This window comes from Suncus etruscus, chromosome 3 (assembly GCF_024139225.1).
Source record: "Suncus etruscus isolate mSunEtr1 chromosome 3, mSunEtr1.pri.cur, whole genome shotgun sequence".
Taxonomy (NCBI): domain Eukaryota; kingdom Metazoa; phylum Chordata; class Mammalia; order Eulipotyphla; family Soricidae; genus Suncus; species Suncus etruscus.
In genome coordinates this window covers 85,218,004-85,242,130 of record NC_064850.1, presented here as the reverse complement: position 1 = coordinate 85,242,130, position 24,127 = coordinate 85,218,004, and the positions used below count along the sequence as shown (strand labels likewise).

The window sequence follows — 24,127 nt, the reverse complement described above, 5'->3', positions numbered from 1 at the left end:
AGCCAATTTCTTTCTGAAAGGAAGATGCATTGTTATATTATTTAGGAGTTTTCTCTCATTCTCTCTCATTCCTTCTGTTTTGGGGCCATAGCCAGTGGTGATTTGGAGTCACTTCTAGGCGTGCTTTGGGTACTTTTTGAAGCATCAGGGTTTTAACCCAGGTCAGTCATCTACAAGGTAAGTGTCCTACCCACTGTACAATCTCTTTAGCCTTGCTGGGCTCTTACTGGAGATGGGGTGGAGGTTGAGAGCAGATAAACTTCATGAAACCAAAGAAAAGTCAAACCCTGACCTAAGGATATACTTTTCTACTTTCAATGCGCTTCCTAGGGACAGCTGACAGCATGAGATAACTGCTGTAATTTGACTTGATTGAGTGCTGCCGTTGCCCTGGAAACGCTCCCAGGCCAGATCGATATTCATTATAACCCTCCTCAGAGGGCCTCTGATCATGAAACTCTTCCCAGCCATTAAAAAGCCAATTAACTATTAATGACATCTCTCTGGTTGAGTAAAAAAAAAAAAAATAGACTGCATGGTTTTTACTTTTTCTTTTTCCATTTTACCTCAAAATATGAGCATATATTTCTTAAGTCTCAGGAATTACTTTATGAAATGAAATGCCACCTGTAGTCATTCTAGAATTGTCCCTATTAAAGAGTGATGCTTGTAAGGCAAGAGCAATAGCACAGTGGGTAGGGCGTTAGCCTTGCATGCAACTGACCTGGGTTAGGTTCCAGGTATCCCACATGGTTCCCAAGCCTGCCAGGAGTCAGGAAGAACCTCTGAGTGCCACTGCTAAGTATGGCTTCCAAACAACAACAACAACAACAACAACAAAAATTACTGCATGCATTCCCTCAGTAAGCATTTACCTTATCCTCTGCTGTGCACTGGTACTATACTGAGTATTGGAATTAAGGCTGGCCTAGCCATACTAGGCCATAATATGGCCTGTTGATAAGAACCTTGATGGTGGTGGATGATGGTGGATGGAATGGATGGTGAGGCCTTTCTCGGCCTGCCCAGCGCCTGCAGCTTCTTTGGCCTGGCAAGTCTGAGGGTTCAGGATAATGGCGAGGAAATGACCCACAGTCAGTAGAAGTCAAGAGACATGAAGCTTTACTATTATAAGGCCCTGATCACCATGTGCATATCTTACATGGCTTCTCAACTAACCTTTGAAGCAGCCTCCTTCAGCTGCCCTGCATCTATCCTCTCTCTATCTCTATCTCTCCATGCTGCTTCCTTCTCTTGAGGCTTCTCCTGCTGAAGCTCTCCTTCACCCCTGAGACAACCTCTTTATTAGCAACCACAGACCCCTCCCATTCAGGTAAGATAGGCAAGAAGTTGGGGGAGGGGTTACAATGCTTACCCATATTAGCCTCCTCTCATAAGGAGCTAGGTTATAACCTGAGCGTATGAAGGATTACAGTAGAACTCAGAAGAGATATTGAGCACAAAGACAAGAACCTCCTAATTTCAAATGGTGAATATGCTACAGACTTTAAAGATAGAATCAGCCAGGTGTTGGCTTCCTGGAAAAAGAGAGCTTAAATTTCCAGAAGGAATTGCTTGGGCTGGAGTGATACCGTAGCAGGTAGAGTGCTTGCCCTGCGTTGTCCTGCATTGATCACCCAGCTGATGTGAGTTCAATTCTTGGTACCAAGTCTTTTCCTCTCGAAAATTGCCAGGAGTGATCCCAGAGCAGAGAGACAGGAGTAATCTAGGAGAACCACTCTATGTGGTTTCCCCCCCCCAAATAAAACCAGAATAAACAACTAAAAAGTAGGTACCTGAATTGTAGAGAAAAATTGGGGTCTTCAGTTTGGTATGTAGAGGGACAGAAAGTTTTTCTTTTTAAATTTCTGTAATACAAGTGGAGTATTGTCAAATAAACTTGGGGCCAACTGTTGGGTTTTGGGAAATCTATTTAAAAATTAAATTTAATTAATTACTGTACTTTTCACTCTAAAAGACACACCTGACCATAAGATGCACATAGTTTTTAGATGAGGAAAACAAGAAAAAAAATATTCTAAAGCAAATGGTACAATGCGAGATGCCATCAGGAGATGGTGGCTAGAAACAACCAGCTTTTGTGGCCAAAGTATATTTACAATACTCACAGCTGGTTAAACACATTTACCTAATTCTTTTTTTACATCAGAAAATAAAAAATTATTAAAAAAAATTTTTTTTGTGAATATTAAAATTGTCACAGCAGCGATCAAATAGTCTTAAATGAAAGCTCTCTATGAGACGGTGAAAGTGCATTAATCTGGGCCCGGAGAGATAGCACAGCGGCGTTTGCCTTGCAAGCAGCCGATCCAGGACCGAAGGTGGTTGGTTCGAATCCCGGTGTCCCATATGGTCCCCCGTGCCTGCCAGGAGCTATTTCTGAGCAGAAAGCCATGAGTAACCCCTGAGCATCACTGGGTGTGGCCCAAAAACAAAAACAAAAAAAAAACAAAAAAAAAACAAAAAAAACAAAACAAAAAAAAAGAAAGTGCATTAATCTGATTGCTTGTACTATGTGGTATATCTGTTCAATAAAGGGGGCGTAACAAAAAAAAAAAGGGGGGCGTAACTGTGGATGCCAAGTGGTTAGTATATGCTCTCCTCCCCTGCACTCAGGCTTCAGTTCCAGGTGGTATTTGGTTCAAAAGTCTTACAGACATTTACTCCATCTTGGGGGGGGGGGTGCTGCATCTTATGATACGGTAATTTAATTATTTAGGATTGTGCTTTAAAAAATGTTAATAAAAGAGTTTTAGACAGATAGTGCCAGAACTCCAATCCCACCATATGTCTGCATCCCTCCACCAAAGTCCCCAGGTTCCTTTCCACAAACCACTCCAGTCCCCAGCCTTCTTACAGGCATATTTTTTAGGTTTAATTATTGTACTTTGGGTCTTATGCTTACAGGAGTTTTGGTGCTAGCAATTTAAAAATAAACAGATAGCTTACCTCTACACCGCCAACACAGCCAAGGCCCCTGACCTTTGCCCCATGTTACCTCCCATCTGCCTCTTCCTCTCTCCATTTCTCTTCTTCCCTGGCCTTTTATTTCTGTAAGCTAGGGCTAGAGGTTTGCCCATCTTTGATACCTTCTGCTTCCTAGCCATGTTAATTTGTAGACCACAAATATGTGAGATCATGATATATTTGTTCTTCACTTAATTTGGACCCTCCTGTTCTATCAAATGCAAATGAAAACAGTATAAAGTGTTTTATCCAATTAGCAACAAATTTCATGATTCCATCCTTCACAGCAGTTGTATAGTATTTTATTGTGCATTTATTCAACATGCCTTCATTACTCACTCATCTGTCATTGGACAGGTGATTGATTTCATGTTGTGGCTATTGTATTAAGTGTTGTACTGAACGAAGGTATGGGGGAACCTATGCTGTAGATGTAGGCAGTCATTTGTGATGATGAAGGAGGTTAGATTGTTTTCAGTGAGTGATATTCCTTATTTTTATGACTCACATTCCTATCTGGATCCCACCTCCCACCTCAGGCCCATAAACCCCATATACTAGAGATGACCATACAGCCAGAGGGTTTGTAGGCTTGAGGGAGAGATGTTGGCCTAGAGACACTTCAGCTTCCCTTTATGGGAGGTTGTCTCCCAAGAAATGCTCAGTGGTTTTTTAGGCGGGGCTCTTATGTCTTCATGCATTTGAGCTGGTTTAACTTCCAGACAGTTTTTCTCCCAGTACACATTACCAGGGGCCTCCTATCTTTCTGCCTGCAGCAATGGTAAAGGTGTCTTCTTGTCTCCTTTCTGGGGACAAAAATACTCTCTTTAAGAATTTCTAGCCCTATATGGCATGAGTAAGCATTTGGTCAATGGAAGAGCAACAGCAGAAAGATTTACCTTCCTGCAGTGTAGGAAGGAAAGAGATTCTTGTGAGCTTGGCCCAGGCTTGCCTGCTTTTTTCTATCCTGCATAAGAATGATGACCCGTGAGAGCACTTCAATTCTTTGTTCCTTCTTTCATGCATTGATAGTGCCTCTGCCAAATCAAGGTTAGAAGACAGAAAGGCTTCTTTTTTTTTTTTTTTTTGTGGTTTTTGGGTCACACCCGGCAGTGCTCAGGGGTTACTCCTGGCTCCATGCTCAGAAATTGCTCCTGGCAGGCACAGGGGACCATATGGGATGCTGGGATTCGAACCGATGACCTCTTGCATGAAAGGCAAACGCTTTACCTCCATGCTATCTCTCCAGCCCCAGAAAGGCTTCTTGTCACAGATTTTACCATTCAGAACTTTCTGGAAGGGATCATGTAGGGCAACAACCTTACCTCCTGTGCTCTTTTTACTTTGGCCCTTATACCATTTCTGAGCCTACTACTCCATTCACCGAATTACCACATAGCTGCTAAGTGAATTTCTGGGAATGGGTTTAACAAAAGCTTCTTTAAAATAAAACTGTAGGCCCTGCATTACTATTGGTTGCTGCATATTTCTTGGTGTTCCTATTCTGTGCTTGACACTGAAGAAATGCTTAGCCCTTAATCTTAACTTCACCTTACCAGGGAGCGGTCTTCTGAAATTCAGTGTTTTTAGAGGGTTTGCTGAAATAATCCAGGAGGAATCATGGTACTGTGTAAGGGAAGAGGGGAATTTTCTGCTTTTTTGTTTAAAGAAGGCAGATTTAGGGGCCAGAGAGTGCTTGATTTCCAGCACCACACAGTGCCACAAGTATTGCCAGATGCAGCCTCAGAGACTTGGCCTGGGGAATACCTTGTAGGCCCTGAGCAGCATCACATTCTGGGCACTGAGCCATCAAGCTGGTTAGCTGAGAATTGCCAGTAGGGTGCCTGGATGTCTAGACCACCACTTGGGTGTCTCCTCCCCGTAAAAGAAGGTAAGTCATCTGAGGGCAGAATAGGGCAGCAGACTGATTTTCTTTTTTTGAAAAGGGGGTAGTAAGCCAAATAAATTTGGGAATCCTTGCAAAAGATATTCATTCTAATTTTTTTTTTTTGGATTTGAGCCATACCTGGATGTACTCAGGGGTTATTTCTGGCTCTGGACTCAGGGATCACTTCTGATGGGCTCAAGGGACCATATGGAATGCAGGGAAATGAATTTAGGTCAACAGCATAACAAATGCCTTACTTATACTATCTTTCTGGTTTCAAGATGTTCTTTTATTAATTTTTTTGTGGTACCAGGGATCAAATCCAGGGCCTCAGAAATGTGAGTTAAGTATCCTACCTCCAAGCTACATCCCCAAGATATTCACTTTATTTTTTCTGGTTTTTGGTCACAGCTGATGGCACTTAGGGGTTCCTCCTTACTCTGTGTTCAGAAATTACTTCTGGCGATTCCTGGAAGACCATATTTGATACTGGGGATTGAACCCAGGCCAGCCGCATGCAGGGCAAATGCCCTTACCACATTGTTCTGGCCCTAAGACATTTTTTATGTAAGTCTGATCTTCTTTCCTGGATAGCTCAGGATGTTAGTTCCCTGCCCTTGTACATTTTCTTTTGCAGTGGTCAGACTGAGTACAGCTAATCAGCAAAAGGTTTTCTTGAAGCAAGGTCTAGGCCAGTGGAGGTTGAAAACCTCCTTGAAGGTTCTATATTATCATGAGGGTTGAGGGCTAAGAGAGATCAGGATAAAAACCTGCCGAGAGATACCTAAGTCCATTTCTCTGCCTGGATTTTTACTTCCTATTAGAAATGAAAGAGAAGGTGCTTAATAAAGCAAGGACTTTTCTTCTGCATCAACTCACTGCCATCAAAATGAGACTTCAAATGAATGGCATGGAAATAGAGCAAAGTGAACTCCTGCATTTAGTGAAAGCTAGGTTGTGCTTAAAGGAAAGGCAGGAGGGGTGGAAGTTATGGGTATGGGGATATTTTGTGGTGAGGGTGGTGAGTCCTAGAAATATAGAGACATGTCAAAGTATACCCCTACAATTCAGCAAAAGCCCTTTTCCTTCCTAAAATTCTGTATAGGATCTGCATTCTTATTCTCTGATCACAGCCTGCAGTACCGGGATTGGTAATGGTGGCTGGAGGGAATGCTGGGAACATAGGCTTATGCCATGTCAGGGACCTGCCACAAAGCCACAGGCTCAGACCCTAAGAACAGCCCTTGTTTTAGAGAGAGTATTTCACATAGAGTTTGAGGTGGGGAGGGTCCTTCAATACTCTGCCTACCTGTGCACATCAGAAGTTTCAGAGAGGACTTTCAACTTTGTTGGGGACAACCAGGGCCACCCTCAGTGGTACTAAGTGGCCTCCAGAGTTATACCTAGTGGTGCTCAGGGATTGAACTCAGGACCTCTGCATGCAAATTATAGCCTCCAGCTCTGGCCTATGAATATTCCATTCTTTATAATGTTACATTCTCTCTCTCTTTCTCTCTCTCTCTCTCTCTCTCTCTCTCTCTCTCTCTCTCTCTCATGCTAGTGTCTTTCTTCAGATGAGCTTGTATTGGGAATGAATCCCTCTCCCCTTTCAGAGCCAGAGGGTGAGTCTGGCTTCTAAACCAAGAAGGTCTAAGGGATAGGGGCCAAGCTTTCTCATTTTAACAATCAGGCTGCTCATTTCTCTAAGACCCAGCACTGCAGAAGATTCATTGGAAGAATAGACATCACATCTTTTTCATCATTAATCCTCTGTGGATAGCATTTCTATATATATATGCACAAAATATTCTCTTATTCCAGAGGATGAAAAACCCCTCTTCAGGGTGAGAAGTATGAAGGGATATGTGGAAAAAAGGAGTACAGGTACAGGTCGAAGGCCTTTGGTTTGACCTCTGGCTACACAGAAAATAATACCAGCAACAAAAGAGCAGCCTCTGCAAGCACTGGTGCAGAATCTATCTTTTTGTTGTCTGTTTTGGCATTTCAGGAGCAGATGTTGAACTTTGGCTATTGTTTTTTGTTTTGTTTTGTATGGTTTTGATTCTCCAATAACCCGTGACTTGGACAGGAGTTTGGTAGGGTTTTTTGTTTTTGTTTTTTGATGTTCACTTATTGTTAACTACTATTTTAAAATTTAGTGTTTTTGTTTTTCACGTGTGTTTGTGAGTGTGTTTGTGATTTTTCTCTGGAAACCTCTAGAAGAACTTTCAAATTAAAACATTTTTTCCAATGTCTGCCACAGAGGCAGGAGGAAAACTGGAGATGGTGGTAGTGGGGAATATGCACTGGTGATGGGTATTATACACTATATGATTAAAAGACATGAACAGCTTTGTAACTGAAAAATAAAAACACAACTGTACTATGAACAACAGCAAAAAGGCAAAACAAATATTTTTTTGCAACAAGTATGTATCTCCTTCCCCCAGGCACCTCCCTGCAGAAAAGCCACAGTGCCCTCAGCCACCCCACGTGCTCAGCCCTTGTCTGCTGAGTCACCCCTTTAATCAGAGTTCTGTGGTCCCTATAGCAGTGTGGTTCTTTGTCTCCGAGGTCTGACCTCATTCACTGCCCCTCCTCCTATTTCTTTATGGCCATGCTTGCAGTGACCAGGCAGTGGCCTCTGCAGATGTGCCTGGTTGTGGTGCTCATGGTTTTTTGAACTGTGTTTCTCCTGGTGTCTTCACCATCTTGTAGTGGTTGCACTGTATTGGCGTTCACTGCGGTGGCACTTCTGTAGTTATGGTGCTTGCCTGGGCTCAACCCCAGCAATGCTCAGAGGTTATTTCTGGTTCTGCACTCAGGAGTCACTGCTGGTGGTGTTAGGGGACAATATGGGATGCCAGAAATTGAAGCTGAGTCAGACACATACAAGGCAAATGCTCTACCTGCTATACAACATGGCTCTGGTCCCACTCACACTCTTTAGTGGTGGTGCTCAGGTGCATTCTAGAAGTAGGGTTTGAGGGTGGGGGTCCCCATGGCATTCACAGAGGTGTTGCCACTCTACAATAACACATTGGGGGTGATACTTATTTGCTGCGCTTCTTATGCATTCCTGGCTGTGGTGTGACTCTGAGGATCACAGAGGATGGTGGAAGTGTGCTTGGCACATTGGACAACATCAAGGATTAAACTCAAAACCTTAGGCTGTGGGGGACACGATAAGCCATGGGACTGTTTACCCTGGCCCCGATTTTTTAATGAATTAGTTCATTAGAATATTCATTTAACCAATAGTTTGGCCATAAATCAAATATTAGGGAATCTTTTATTCTTTAGTGGAGCAGGGGAGTTTGACCTCGCCTGGCAGTGTTTAGTGGTTTATTCTTGGCTCTGGCTCTGTGCTCAGGAGTGACCCTAACAGTGCTTATGGAACCTTCTGTGGTGCCAAGAATTTGAACAAGGATTGTAGCCATTGTAGTTACAGGCAAGGCAAATGCCCCACTTCCTTCCTTCCTGTACTTTCTTTTTGGTCCCTGAATCGGACATTAGTGACTAGGGAAACTCAGGCAAGAAACTTTCATCATTTGCCAATAGAAGAAACAATTGAATCTTCCTCAGCCTCTAGTTATTTTTCCATTAGTTGAGGTTTAACACACATAAGATAAAATTAACCCTTTGAAAGCTTGTCGTAAATGCCCATGAAACATTATTGTGCCACCGTAGAGGTAATTCTGCAGGGTCTCAACTTGCAGTTTTGCACAAGAAATTAGACAGTCAAAATTGCACTTTTGGCCAGGGGTGTTAAACATAGTCTTGGATCTTACTGAGTCAGCCAAGCATTTTTTTTTTTTTTTGGCTGCTTTCCCTGGCACCTTTATTAGTTAGAGTTTAACATAAATCATCTGAGGGTCGGGGTTAAATAATTAAGGGTATTTGTGCGAATTAACTTAGGAAAGGTGAAAGGAAAAAGTAAAGTGATCTTACATGTATATAATAATAGGCCACCATCATGTGACTAGTTCCAAAGCACTTCCAAAACTTCTTTTTTGAATTATACCCACAAATCAGAAATTTTATCTTTAATGGATATAAATTTTGTTTTTGTTATAATACTTTATTCTTCAAAATTGCAAACATGTTTGCAGTTTAATAGAAAGGTTGCAGTAATAAAAAGAACAAATGGGGCCGGAGAGTTAGCCTGGAGGTAGGGCATTTGCCTTGCATGCAGGACAGTGGTTCGATTCCCAGCATCCCAAATGGTCCTCTGAGCCTGGCAGGAGCTATTTCTGAGCGTAGAGCCAGGAGTAACCCCTGAGCGCTGCCGGGTGTGACCCCAAAAATAAAATAAATAAATAAATAAAAAGAACAAACATGATTGTAGTTGGTTTCAGGCATAGAAAGAACACCCCCTTTACCTGTGCAACATTCCGACCACCAATGCACTCCATCTCCCTCCTTCCCCATCCCCTGCCTATATTCAAGACAGATATTGTACTTCTTTCACTCACTACTATTGTTATGATAGTTTTTAGTGTAGTTATTTCTCTAACTGCACTCACTACCCTTTGTGGTGAGCTTCATATCCTGAGCCGATCTTTTCAGTCCTCATCTTTATTGTCGCTGGGTATTATTACAATAATGTCTTATATTTTTTCTTAAAACCCATAAATGAGTGAGACTATTCTGTGTCTAACTCTCTCCCTCTGACTTATTTCACTCAGCATAATAGTTTCCATGTCCGTCCATGAATGGACACCAGCACTTTAAAAACTTCTAAAGGATCCCCATACCTCATTCAATCATTTTATATATATTTATATAATTTTAATATACAATTAAAGTATATCAATTAAGAACTAGTCACATGATGATGGCCTATTATTATATACATGTAAGTTCTCTTTACTTTTTCCTTTCATCTTTCCAAGTTAATTAGCACAAATCTCTCTCTCTCTCTCTCTCTCTCTCTCTCTCTCTCTCTCTCTCTCTCTCTCTCTCTCTCTCTCTCTCTCTCTCCTTTCTCCAGGCCCTGGAAACCACTAATCTGTTTTCTGTCTCCATGGATTATGTCTGTGTTCTGACTCTTTATTGAAAAGGACTGTTGATTGTCATTTAATATGTTGTCACAGCTCCATGGTAGCTGCGTGGGATTATTCTCCCTCTCCTAGAAGGGGAGACCATGGTCTGCAGGGGTGACTAGTTTTCCTCATAGTCCGTGGCTTAATGATCTTAGGCAAAGTCCACATGCAGGGGCTACTGCATGTTTGTAGAATGGGCTCTCTTAGGAAAACATGCTTTTCCTAGGATGGTTGGTCCCGATGTCATTCCCCTCCCACACATCTATGGTGCACGAATCAAAGGAGTAGAAGTGTTCTGTCCTCTGGATCCCCCACCTCCCTACGAAGCTGTGGTGAGCCAAGAGGACCAGGATCAGGTATGGATTTGGGGTTCCTCATTATTCACTTTTGGGAGAGAAGGAATGAGGTGTTCTGCTCAGGAAAAATGCAGAGATTATGCCCAGAACTCTTTCTAAGACATGTGCTGGAGTCCTGATAAGGGTTGCATTGACTGTCATCCAATAGCCCTCTTGTTTCTTGGGCTCAGGGATCCCCGTGCCAAAGGCCAGAAGGATCCGAAGCTGCATCGTGCCTGTTGGAGGTCTGCACATCGGTGGCTCAAGGTAATCAACCATCAACTGGGGTTCATGGGTACAGAGAGTACTTAGAGAAACCTTTACTTTTGTGATAATTTATGGAGGACAGATATTCTTGGAGTAAATAGTTAAAGCAACAAACTTCTTTCCAGATGCAGATGTGTTAATGGGGCTTTCAAGTGGAAGAACTCATGTGTATAGAAATGGGATTTTACCCAGGGACCTATGTAATGGATGGAAAAGTATAATTAGTTCTTTTTATTTTATGTTGCTTGTATTTCCCCTGTTAAAATAAGATGGACTTTAGTCCTGAACACAGTGAGTATGGTTGTTTGTCTTGCTTATGGCCAACTCATGTTCCATCCTTGGCAATTCATATGGTCCCCTTAGCCAGCCAGGAGTAATTCTTGAGTGGAAAGCCAGGAGTAACCCATGAGCACCACTTGGTGTGGCCTCAAAACAAATTGGAATCAGGCCAGAGAAATAGTACATTGAGCAGGTCACCTGGCTTCCAAGTGATCAGGGCATCTGGCTTTCACGCAGCCAACCTATTTCTATCTCTACTACTTCATATGGTTGGTACCCTAAGCTCACCAGAAATAATTCATGAATGCAGAGGCAGAAGTCAGCCCTGAGTATTTAAGAGTTTACTCCCACCACAATTTTCAAAAATAATATGGAATCTTGGAAGGTTTAGGAGTGGGGTAGGGGAAATTTCATTCATTATAGGAAGCTTTTTTTGTGAGATTTCCCCATTATAACTAGAACAACTCAGTTATAGACTAGAGCCCAGGTTATGTCCCTTAACCTATAAGAAATTCTAAATTTTTATTTCCACATCAAATTGCAGAGTTGGGACATGGGTAGCCAGAAAGATTGTATAGGGGTAAAGGCATTTGCCTTGAATATAGTTCACTCTGATACATTCCCCAACACTTTAAGCTCTCTGGAGTCTAGTGGTTAGAATTCTGTACTCTAGGTCCCCAGCACCACCAGGTAGCCCAAACACAGCTGGTGTGGTCCAACCTCCCAGGCCCCCAAAATAAATACCAGAGTCAGTTTACATTTATTCCATATTTTTAGAGAACATTGTAAATGACCCAGAGAACCATCCAGTAGGACAAAACTGCTAATGGTAATAAATAATGCATCAACTTTTAGCTATTTCAGATAGAGGTCATTTTTCAGTGGCATCCTGATTCAAGATGGGATTTTGTTCTATTTGCTTCCATATTAAGTAGAATTCAGCATAATTAGAATTAAGTATATGGCAATTCCTTTTTTGTTTGAGGAACTTTTAAAAAGCCATGCCTAAGGGGCTGGAGAGATAGCATGAAGATAAGGTGTTTGCTTTTCATGCAGAAGGACATTGGTTCGAATCCTGGCATCCCATCTGGTCCCCTGTGTCTGCCAGGGGTGATTTCTGAGCGCAGAGCCAGGAGTAACCCCTGAGTGCTGCCGGGTGTGACCCAAAAAACAAACAAACAAACAAAATAAATCCATGCCCAGTGTATAAGTCAGGGCTTATCCTGGCTCTTTGTCCAGCAATAATTGCTGGAGGTGCTTGGGGAAAGTGAAAGTGATCAAATCAGGATTGGCTGCACACAAAGCAAGCACCTTAATCTTTCTCTCCTGCCCAATCCTCCCATTTCTTCTTCGTTTTCTCCTTTTTTTTTTTTGGGGGGGGGGGTTTGCACACCTAGCAGTGCTCAGGGGTTACTCCCAGCTCTGCACTCAGGAACTACTGGCAGGCTTAGAGGCTCATATGGGACTCTAGAGATGAAACCTAGCTCAACCACGTGCAAGGCAAGTACTCACTGCACTACCACTCTAATTTCCCAATTCTTCCATTTCCTAGAAAAATTTCCCAGATAAGAGCTCACAAATGATGCAAATTTATTTCCTGATTAGTGACTATCCCATTCTATCCCCACACTAGAGTGAGTTTCCTCATCCATATATTTAGGGGCCACTGGCCCTACAAAACTTTCAGGGCATTTTATCACTTGGCTTGTGAATGCCTCATCTGCTTGAATTTGGATCTGTGGCCCCTGCCTGTCCTGCCCAGCTCCTCCCAAATGTCAGAACATGTCAGATAACTTAGGACTGCAGGACTAGAGCCTAGAGAAGTTCATGAACACCTTAGGGAAAAACAGACATTTGTGTGTGTCCGTTGAAGGTGTGAAGGGGTGGATTGGAGAGGCAAGTGCTTCTCGTAGCCTGAAACATATACACTGTCAGGGCAGTAGCCTAAGCAAATGCTATGAATTGTGTTATCCTGGGCCCAGCAAGCTGCAGGTGTTTCCTGCCCCACGCTGGAAGCTGGTGAAATCATTTGTTTCTCTTCTCAAAAACACAGGTGGGGATAGTCCTCGTGCCCTGGAAGAAGAAAACTCATCTCTTGACACTCCCAGTGCCAATCAGCGACATCCTTCGAGAGTTGGGAGAGCCCTCCGCCCCCTGTGGACGAGATCAAAGAGTGACCCTATGCTCCATCATTCCGTGGAGAAAGGTGATGTCCTGGCCCAGCCTCTGGGGAAGCAGTAGGCTTAGGTGTCAGAAGGGATGAAGCTGAAAGGTGACTTGTAAAAGGTGACTTTTGTCTTAGAGAAGAAAGATGGAAAGCAGGGAAATCCGTCATGCATACAAGAAACACACTTACCTCATCATTTAAGGTTAATAGAATTTATTTTCTCTTCTCTCGTTTCCTTTCCTCTCGTATCTCCTCTCTCCTCCTTTCCCCTCCTCTCTCACATATTTCCTCTCCTCCCCTCTTCTTTTCTTCCTTTTTCCTCCTCTCCTCCTCCTTTCTTTTTCTTTCTTTCTTTCTTTCTTTCTTTCTTTCTTTCTTTCTTTCTTTCTTTCTTTCTTTCTTTCTTTCTTTCTTTCTTTCTTTCTTTCTTTCTTTCTTTCTTTCTTTCTCTCTCTCTCTCTTTCTTTCTTTCTTTTTTTCTTTCTTCTTTCTTTTCTTTCTTTCTTTCTTTCTTTCTTTCTTTCTTTCTTTCTTTCTTTCTTTCTTTCTTTCTTTCTTTCTTTCTTTCTTTCTTTCTTTCTTTCTTTCTCTCTCTCTCTTTCTTTCTTTCTTTTTTTCTTTCTTCTTTCTTTCTTTTCTTTCTTTCTTTCTTTCTTTCTTTCTTTCTTTCTTTCTTTCTTTCTTTCTTTCTTTCTTTCTTTCTTTCTTTCTTTCTTTCTTTCTCTCTTTTTCTTTCTTTCTTTCTTTCTCTCTCTTTCTTTCTTTTTTTCTTTCTTTCTTTCTTTTCTTTCTTTCTTTCTTTCTTTCTTTCTTTCTTTCTTTCTTTCTTTCTTTCTTTCTTTCTTTCTTTCTTTCTTTCTTTCTTTCTTTCTTTCTTTCTTTCTTTCTTTCTTTCTTTCTTTCTTCTTTCTTTCTTTCTTTCTTTCTTTCTTTCTTTCTTTCTTTCTTTCTTTCTTTCTTTCTTTCTTTCTTTCTTTCTTTCTTTCTTTCTTTCTTTCTTTCTTTCTTTCTTTCTTTCTTTCTTTCTTTCTTTCTTTCTTTCTTTCTTTCTTTCTTTCTTTCTTCTTTCTTTCTTTCTTTCTTCTTTCTTTCTTTCTTTCTTTCTCTCTTTCTTTCTTTCTTTCTTTCTTTTTTCTTTCTTCTTTCTTTCTTTTCTTTCTTTTCTTTCTTTCTCTCTTTCTTTCTTTCTTTCTTTCTTTCTTTCTTTCTTTCTTTCTTTCTTTCTTTCTTCCTTCCTTCTTTCTTTCTTTTTCTTTCTCTCTTTCTCTCTTTTTCTTTCTTTCTTTCTTTCTTTCTTTCTTTCTTTCTTTCTTTCTTTCTTTCTTTCTTTCTTTCTTTCTTTCTTTCTTTCTTTCTTTCTTTCTTTCTTTCTTTCTTTCTTTCTTTCTTTCTTTCTTTCTCTCTCTCTCTCTCTCTCTCTCTTTCTTTCTTTCTTTCTTTCTTTCTTTCTTTCTTTCTTTCTTTCTTTCTTTCTTTCTTTCTTTCTTTCTTTCTCCTTTTCTTTTCTTTTCGTTTCTTTTCTTTTCTTTTCTTTTCTTTTCTTTTCTTTTCTTTTCTTTTCTTTTCTTTTCTCTTCTTGTCTTTTCTTTCCTTCCATCTGGTGATGTTCAGCAGAGGCCATGCTATTGCAAACATGGAACTCAGGGCTTCTCTTGAACTAGTTCTCTGAACTGATTCTTTTAGCCATTACCACCCAAAGCATTTGCCCATCTTGTGGTGCTAGGTACAGCAAGAGAAAAATAGTACAAACTTATTTCTCATTCCTAAATGCTTCGAATTCCATGGAAATAAGTATTTTCTGAAAAGAAAATATAAAGTGTCGCTTTTTTTTTTTTTAAATCCTGTACCATTATTTGGTTGTTGTTTTTTTACTATATACAAGAAGATGGAGTTATTTAAATCTGACCTTGTTCTAAGACCTTTGGATAGAGTGAAACTCAACTACTCCATCTCTCCCCCTTCATTTTGAGTTTGGTTACTGATGGAATTTTAATAATTGTAAATATAAATATATATTTATATATAATTGTAAATATATATATTTATATATACCAGAACAGTGAGTTTTTTTGTGTAAACACATTGAGAAATCCAGCATCTCCAGAGGTCTCCTCATTGTAGAAAATTGTGCACAGAAAAGGAGTTATGAAGCATGGCTTTTGACTTAAGTAGTGGAGTGTAAACCTTGCATGCATACTGATCCTGGGCTGGACCCCTGGAATTGCTTGTTCCCCACTCTGGCACTTTGTGACCTCCACAGTAGTCAAAAAAGTAGGAGGAGAAGATCGGGAGAAAAGGGAATTCTTTTGTAATCCCACAGCTTCTTAGGTGACCATGCTAACAACTGGACCAGGCCCTCTTCTGCACTATGCAAATGTAGCTTCTGTCCCTTTGCATTCTGCCCTGAGGAACTGGTAGCCTCACTCCTTTCTTTCTGAGCCCTGTATTGTCTGCTCCAGCTTTGTACTGACCCGAGGGAAAGAAAGAAACTTCCTATATCTGCTGTCGCTTTTGAGTGGGGAGGAGGCCCTGCCTGTTGTAGCATTGAAGCTGGTATACCTCCCTAGACCTGCCTTCATTTGGGGCCCCTCTGTCCTTCTCCATAAGTGGAGGCGTTGCAGCTTCACTGGGATCCCAACATATGCGCAGCTTTCAGAATACCCACCCTGTGGTGGGAAGAAACAACTTGCCTTAAAGACACACAAGTGTAGTCTTAGATTCTGCCCTCACTCCTGCATGTGTGTCATTAGTCAGAGTTTCTGCAAGACTCTGTCTATGAGGACAGCTGCCCACCCCTGCTTAGAGTTCCCAAGCCTGCTTCTCTCCCCAGCCAGAGGATTGCTCCTTCCTCACCTCTGCTCCCAGCCCCACTTTCAGGGCCCTTCAGAGGCCTGAAATCCTGCATGTCAGCTCTTTGGCAGCAAAACCCTCCAGGGTCATGTGAAACAAGTGGATGTAAGGTGTAGAGTACCTGTATCTCTTTGTTCCTCAGACTTCTGTTGAATTCCAGATTGTACCATTTATCTGCACCTAGATTTTTCTCTTTGTTATAGTCAGTTCTAGAGCTTCTTTGCAGCCATGGCCTGAGTCAGTGCAGTGCCCTTGAGGAGGTATAGGACCAGGTACAGTCCCAGCCATCAAGTGTTCCATCACTCACTAGTTCTGTCTCTCCTCATGGCCTTCTCACAGCAGCTCGTCCATCGTCCCCTCAGAATGTCTTTCATGGTCACACCCTCTGCTTGTTCCCTTTAGTCCCATCCATGTATCACCACTTTTCAACCTGCTGCTTCCTTGGAGTCCTACATTCTGGACTTGGGGTGGGTGTTGGATGTGGCACAATAAAATGTTTGGGGACACATTCTATGGCAACTGCACTTCAGGGAATAATTTATGGCATCTTCCTCCTTCCTTCCTTCCTTCCTTCCTTCCTTCCTTCCTTCCTTCCTTCCTTCCTTCCTTCCTTCCTTCCTTCCTTCCTTCCTTCCTTCCCCTTCCTTCCCTTCTCTTCCTTCCTTCCTCCCTCCCTCCCCCTTCCTTCCTTCCTTCCTTCCTTCCTTCCTTCCTTCCTTCCTTCCTTCCTTCCTTCCTTCCTTCCTTCCTTCCTTCCTTCCTTCCTTCCTTCCTTCCTTCCTTCCTTCCTTCCTTCCCTCCCTCCTTCCTTCCTTCCTTCCCTCCTTCCTTCCCTCCCTCCCTCCCTCCCTCCTTCCCTCCCTCCCTCCCTCCTTCCCTCCCTCCCTCCCTCTTCCTTCCTTCCCTCCCTCCCTCCTTCCCTCCCTCCCTCCCTCCTTCCCTCCCTCCCTCCCTCCCTCTTCCTTCCTTCCTTCCTTCCTTCCTTCCTTCCTTCCTTCCTTCCTTCCTTCCTTCCTTCCTTCCTTCCTTCCTTCCTTCCTTCCTTCCTTCCTTCCTTCCTTCCTTCCTTCCTTCCTTCCTTCCTTCCTTCCTTCTCTCCCTCCCTCCTCCCTTCTTCCTTTCCTCCTTTTTCAGGATGGAAAGCAAGATTTGCATGCTGTTCACATTTGTCAGCTGCTCCCCATGCTGAGTGTACTGGTCATGCTGGTTCAGATCCAGGGACAGGCACAGGAGCTTGGCCAGAGGGTCCATGTTGCTTGTGTCTATCCACAGCCACCCCTGTGCTCAGCTGCGAGGCTGCCACTCAGACGGAGGGCCGACTGGATCTGTCTGCCGTGACCCTGCGCAGAGGCTTGCGAACTCGAGCTTCGAGATGCCGGCCCCGGTCTTTAATCGATTACAAATCTTACATGGACACCAAGCTGCTAGTGGCACGCTTCCTGGAGCAGTCCTCCTGCACCATGACACCAGACATCCACGAACTGGTGGAAAACATCAAATCTGTTTTGAAGTCAGATGAAGAGCACATGGAGGAAGCTATCACCAGTGCCAGTTTCCTGGAACAGGTAGTTCTAGGAGGGTTATTAGGCAAGATTCATTTTTCAGAGCAGAAGCAACTCTTCCAGTTACTTTTCCCTTAGTGGTTACTAATCAAGGGAAATGGGAGAGAGAGAGGGAGGAAGCCGGAACATTAACAAAAAGTGGAATTGGGACCATTTCTAAAATGTTTGCCATTATTTTTATAGCTAATATCTATATAGCTTGCATGTGTCTATGAGTATAGATAAAATAAAAATGGAGGGTTGACACAAAATAAAAAAAAACACAATTTCAGAGCACTTGATCTAGGGGAGATAGGCAAAGGAAAGGGGTAATGGTGGGGTCAGGGGGTTGTTTTGATAAGACAGGAAAATGTGAATTTTAATACTGGCAATTCTGCAGCTCCTCAAAGTCTTATACATTTTTTTGGTAGGGGCCAGGGAGATTACAGGGTTAAGGTGCTTACCTTATGTGAGACCAACCATGGTTCAGTAACTCGCATTGCATATGGTCCTGAGCACCACGAGGAGTGATTCCTGAGACCAGAATAAACCCTAAGTGATCAAAAAACAGAAAAAAGAAAAAAATATTTGGAAGGCTAAGTTGACAGGACTTAAAGGATAAACACATTTATCTATTCATAGATTAAGAAGTACCAGGTGGCCAGATCTGGAGACATGTCTCAGTGGTACAGTACGTCTTGTCTCACGTGTACCAGGTTCTGGGTCTGCTCTTGGCACCCCAGTAAACCAAAAATAAAGTGTAGATGGCCATCCCCTCTTCCAGTAAAAAGAGTACATTGACCATGTAACATAATCCATGTTGGCGCTGTGTTTCTCCTTTTTGGAGTGCAAGATTGAAAGGGGTCATCTCGCCCAGTGTTGGTGTGTGGGTACAGTTTCTCTCTGGGAAGCTGTCCTGTCTAAGGCACTGACTTCATGTGCACAGGTGGTTGTCATTGGCTCTTGGCTGTCACCTGGCAGGGCCTTAATGCCCAACATATACTCGAGTTACATTGGTCCTTCCCAGAGTCACTGCCAGTTACAGGAACTGGGGAAGATATTTTTGCTGTGGTGATTTTGTTGGGGCCACACCCAGTGATTTCAGGGATCACCCCTAGTGATGCTCAGGGGACCATGTGTGGTGCTCGTGATCAGCTATATTTGAGGCAAGAGCCTTACCCCACTGTACTATGTCTTCGGCCTGCCAAGAAAAATTTTTGAGAGAGTTGCATATCCAGTAGTACTCAAGTATATTACTGGCTCTGCACTGAGGAGTCACTCCTGGTTGTCTTGGAGGTTCATATGGTACCAGGGATCAGACCTGGGCCAGCCATTTGCAAAGTAAATAATTTACCTGTTTACGATAGCTCCAGCTTCTCTGGCCCATGAGGCAAGTTTTTAAGTCAAATTAAAGAAATATTTTTATTGGTTCTTGGATTTCCTTTTCCACCTACTGCCCTCTTTTCTTACTGAAACTAGAAGCTAATTTTTTTTCCGAGTGGAAGTCAGGGATCTGAGGAGCTGGTGTGATAGTACAGCAGGTAGAGTGCTTGCCTTGAACATGGTCAACACGGGTTCAGTTCCCTGTACCACAAGTTGTCACCCAAGCCTTCCAGGAATGGTTCTGGAATACAGAGCCAGAGAAAACCCTGGACACTACTGGGTGTGGCATCTCCCCCCAAAAGTGGAATCTGATTTTTTGATGAAAGAGATGCATTACCCTCTAGTTGCTTTGTAAAAGAAGGGGCAATCAGTAGTCCTAGGCTATGGCTAGGCTTATTTAGGAGAAACACCTAGGTCCCCAGTTTTATGCTGTGTGCTGTAGACACATGGTAAATGAATGAAAGGAGAGGTCTTCTGGAACCACTCCTCAAATGCTGCTAGGCTTGGTGAGGCCAATGCAGAGATTTGTCCAAGTAGCTGGTCTGGTCTGTCTGCAAAGTTTTATGGGAAAATTGCTCAGGAGGTGAAAAATAAGACTGCAACCTAATGGCACCTCTGTTCACCTCCATTGGCTGCAAAGTGATGCTGGCTCAGGCACTGGATTGTTGCAGTGTACTCTGGGCCACTTTTGGCACCTTTTGCATCAGTATAGCTGCTGAGTTACTGTAATGCCCTCTTTCTGTATGAAGAGACAGGAACATGGGGAATGGAGGTTTTATTTCTGATTCTTTCCAGCTGTGCACATTTCTGTTTTCTGTTGCATTACTGGAAAGTAGATCCATTTTATGTTTTTCTTTTTTTGTGGGGGAAGGGGGCTATGCTCAGGGCTCACTCTCGGAGTACTCAGGGATATTAGGGTTCAAACCTGGGAAACCCCATGCAAAGCAAGACCCTACCCACTGAACTGTTGCTCCAGATCCATTTTAATTTTTACCTATTTCAAAACTACTTTCCTGACTTAACCATGAATAATCAAGATATGCAAACATTAGAATTTTCTTCTTAGTTCTGGAACCAGGGAAACCCTTAATGACAAATGCAATAATAGCATGCTAGCAAAATGAATGTCCCAGGGGTTAACCTTTTAGTGATCTTTAAAATCTCAGAATAGGGCTAGAGAGGGGCTAGAGCAGTGGCACGAGCTGTAAGGTGTCTGCCTTGCCTGCACTAGCCTAGGACTGATTGAGGTTCGACCCCCTGGGGTCCTATATGGTCCCCCAAGCCAGGAGCGAGTTTTTGAGCACATAGCCAGGAGTAACCCCTGAGTGTCACCGGGTGTGCCCCACCCCCCCCCCAAAAAAAAGAATAGGGCCAGAGATATAGTACAGGAAGGAAGATGCTTGCTTTACACATGACTGACCTGGGTTTAATCTCTAGCACACCAAGTGCAGAAACAAAATTCAGTTCTGGGCATCACTGGGTGTTACCTTAACCCCCCCTTAAAAACTACAGCAGAATGGTGCACAGTTATTATCATGCTACTATGAAAACCAGTCAAAAATTTTTTTTGAGAGGTAAGTGTATGTTTATTTGGAATTACAAAAGAAATGTCATTGGGGGAACATAGTTAAAAGAGCAAATAAAAGGGGCCGGAGAGATAGCACAGGAGTAGGGCCTTAGACTTGCAAGCAGCTGACCCAGGACCAACAGTGGTTCGAATCCCTGCATCCCTTATGGTCCCCCATGCCTGCCAGGAGCGTCTTCTGAGCCAGGAGTAACCCCAGAGCCACCGGGTGTGGCCCAAAAACTAAAACAAAAATAAAAAATAAAAAACAAATTAAATATGCTTACTATGGGGTCAGAGAGGTAACTCAATGTGTTGAACACATTCTTTGCATGCAGAAGGCCCAGGTTTGATCCTCTGTACTGCAAGGTACCACAAGCATTCCAAGAGTGACCCTCAAACACCAAGCTAAGAGTAGTCCCTGAACGCCAGTGGATATGGCCTAAGAACAAATCAACAAAATATATATGTAATAGATTAATAATCAAAATCTAAAAAAAAAAAAGAATCAAAGTCTAAAACTAAGTTTACAAATCACTATGCTAAAGCAGTTAAGATTCAGAATACAAAACAAAAAAAGCAAGAAGACTGTCAAAGAGTAAGCTTTTGTGTATTTTTCTAAAACAGCTGAAAGCATAAGAAAACCAGTCAAAATTTTAAAATAGTCTTATGTGGTAATATTTTAAAATAAGGGTCCTCTCAAGCAGTTCTCAGGAAGTTCATGGGAGCCCTGTGCTGATTAAGCAAACCTTTTTTGTTTTTTGTTTTTTCAGGCCATACCCGTTTGATACTCAGGGGTTACTCCTGGCTAAGCACTCAGAAATTGCCCCTGGCTTGGGGGGACTATATGGGACGCCGAAGGATCAAACCATGGTCCTTCCTTAGCTAGCTCTTGCAAGGCAAACACCTTACCTCTAGTGCCACCTCACCGGCCTCAGCAAACCTCTTCTTAAGTTAAGAGCCAGAGCCTGAGGATGCAATGCTGCTCAGGCCTGAGATACCCAGGCCATCATGGCTGTGCCAGGGGTCTCTAGGGCCACAACTGGCAGTGCTCAGGGGATCATGTCTAGGAACAGAACCCAGCACCTGCCTGGCATGCACCTTAATTGATCTGTTTTTTATTATGTTTATTTTTAAGTTTTTATTTTATTTTATTTTATTTTTTTTTTGTTTTGGAGCCATCCCCAGACATGCTCAGCACTTACTCCTGTCTCTATGATCAAGAATCACCTTATGGGATGCTGGGGATTGAACCTAGGTTGGCTGCGTGCAATGCAAACTACATGCCTTACCCACTGTACTACTACTCCTATCCCTATTTTTATCGAAAGATTGTCAGATCAATTAGAAGCATCCTGGGGTTGGGTTGACATTTTATAACCTCATTTCCTGGTTACCTTTCAGACCAGCATTGGCCACATTTTCAAGTGTGGTAGCTCTCCGGTTGAAACAACTTGAAACTGGGGGGTTTCCTAGGCATTACAGGAAAGGGATACTAGAGGAAACATTTCTACAGAATGCTGTTTCAGGCATGGATCTGGTAGGCTGTCAGGGGTCTGCCTCTGCCAACACCTAACCTCTCTTGATCCTCTCTCTTCTCTCTAAGATAATGTCCCCAGCACAGCCTGGCATGTCCCGGCGCCCTCTGCCACACTCTCGGAGACAGCCTGGCTTGTTGTACCTGAGCAGCTGTGGAGACCTCAGTACCTTCGTACCTGTCGGGAGACCCCAAACCCAGAGGAGACCCCGGCGGGCTGACGCGGAGCGGCCACACAGCCTCATTGGGGTGGTCAGGGAGACTGTGCTGTGAACCCAGGGGCCATGTATCCTGTTGGCCCAAGGACAGGCAGGCTGGAAAGTGAAGGCCCTGTGCAGGGATGGATTCCATTCATCCTTCTAAAGAACATTTGCTCTTGCCTGTTGGTGCCCCTTTCTGAGGGCATAAGGGGTCAATTCATACCTGCTTTCAGACTCACTGGGTTTGGATATGGGAGGTGGTAGCTAAGAGCTAGTGCCCTCTCTCTCTGCCAGGTCCTATGCGGGGCCAATGCCTGCCTTACCCCTAGAGGCTCTCCTCCTTTTCCTCCTACTCTTCTTCTTTCTCTCCACCTTCCCTCTTCTTCCCTCAGCTTCTCCTTCTTTTTTTTCCTCTCATTGGTCCCCTCCTCCTCCTTTTCTTTCTATTTTCCCCTCCACCTGTCTCTCCTTCTCTTCCTTCTTTTTCCTCCCCTTCTTCTTCCGCTTCCACTTCCTAGAGCTTTCTGGGAAAGAACTGGTTTGTGGAGCCATTTACACCTCCCTAGTGCCTACCTACTGAGAAACGGGGTGGGGGGGGGGTGATTGACTCTCATACTCTAGAATCCTTGTTGTTGTCTGTCTTGTTTTATTTTGTGTTTGTTTTTTGGGTCTCTTTTTTTGGTGGCCCTCTAATCACACCCTCTTTAGAAAAAGGCAGGCAACATCTTTAGTGACAAATTGTTAAAAAAAGGGGGGATGAAAAGGGGGTCCTGGTGGACTTCATTTATTTGTGCTTGCAAAACTAGAGATGGCTCAGGCAGGATGGACAATAAAAATGTTGCCTTAGAACAGTGGGTTTTGTGTGGCATTTGTTTATTTGGAGATGGCCTTACCCCGCAGACTGTGGGACCTGACACAGTGGTAGCCTCCATGGCAAGGTCAGGTTAGGCCACCACATCTCCTTGATCTATAGAGCACCAACCCTCTGGATGATTCACAGATGATATCGTTAGTGTGTTCAGCCATTGCTGGGTTGAAGTCCCTCATGGAACTGTAACCAGGCTCCACACCCATTGCCCTGTTTAAATACAGGGATTAGTCTGTGGAAGGGAGTTCTCAGAGGGAACTTCCACGAGGAAATGACTTTTGAATTGGGTTTGAGGTTGAGTCATAGGGGAATGTTTCCAGACCAAGGAAAAGAGCCAGGACTGGACCACAGGACAGGGGAAGAAGAAGGGGGAGGCTGGCGGATGTCCCTTTAAGTGAGTGACCAGAGGAACAACAGATTTCACTTATATTTGCCAGTGTAGGAAGGGCTGAGTTCAGCAGTGATCTGTAGAGGGGAGAAGGAGGAAGTGGGAGACTTGTAGGAGAAAACCCCTCTCACTGGCTGAGCAGTAGACCCCCATTCTAGGAGCTCATCCACTCAGCTCATGAACTAGGAACCTTCTTGTCCTTGTCCCTGTCCCATTCCTCTAATCACCTACTTTCTCTGAGAAAGTACTTCCTGACATTTCTCCCTGGGTTTACACTGCAGTAAACTTATTAGAAGATCAATGTCGGGAAACCTGACTGAGTCTCTGCTCTGTACAGGAGCTGGCCTAGCCAGGCTTTAAGAGGCGACTAGTCAGCTCTGCTGCTTGATGTACAGCTGGGAGCTGGTCCCTGCTGTCCTGCACCCCCTCCCCATCCACCCACCACCACACACACACTCAGGGAAGGAATGAAATTCAACTATTTTGAGATCTAAGGAGAGAGAATCAAGTCAGTCTCCACCCCTTCCAACCAGTACAGCAGATCTTTGTAGAAGGAACTCAAGGAGGACAGTCTATAGATAGTGCGCGGAGATTTAGTAATGACGTAAAAAAATGCACATCTAGGGCTGGAGCATTTGTATTACACTCAGCCAACCTGGGTTGGTCCCCACATCACATGATGTAGAATCAAATAATTAACGATGGGGCTGGATGGAAGTGGATGGAGGTGGATTTCTCTCTGCCATCCCAGGCCACGTGGCTTCGCAACCCCCAATCAGACTCATCCAGAGACAGGCATCAGGAAGCATCAGCTTTATTCATGCCCT

General features: G+C 43.4%; 1 protein-coding gene across 1 annotated transcript in view; it reads left to right on the top strand.

Annotated features, from left to right (window-relative positions):
- Positions 1 to 22,424, top strand: part of ENTREP1 (endosomal transmembrane epsin interactor 1) — a 99,384-nt gene extending 76,960 nt beyond the window's left edge. Inside the window, 5 exon segments of the mRNA XM_049770944.1 lie at positions 10,148 to 10,277; positions 10,448 to 10,523; positions 12,856 to 13,008; positions 17,092 to 17,384; positions 21,914 to 22,424. Of these exon segments, the coding sequence (XP_049626901.1) occupies positions 10,148 to 10,277; positions 10,448 to 10,523; positions 12,856 to 13,008; positions 17,092 to 17,384; positions 21,914 to 22,117 (856 nt within the window). The 3' untranslated portion in view covers positions 22,118 to 22,424.
- Positions 22,425 to 24,127: the final 1,703 nt, after the last annotated feature.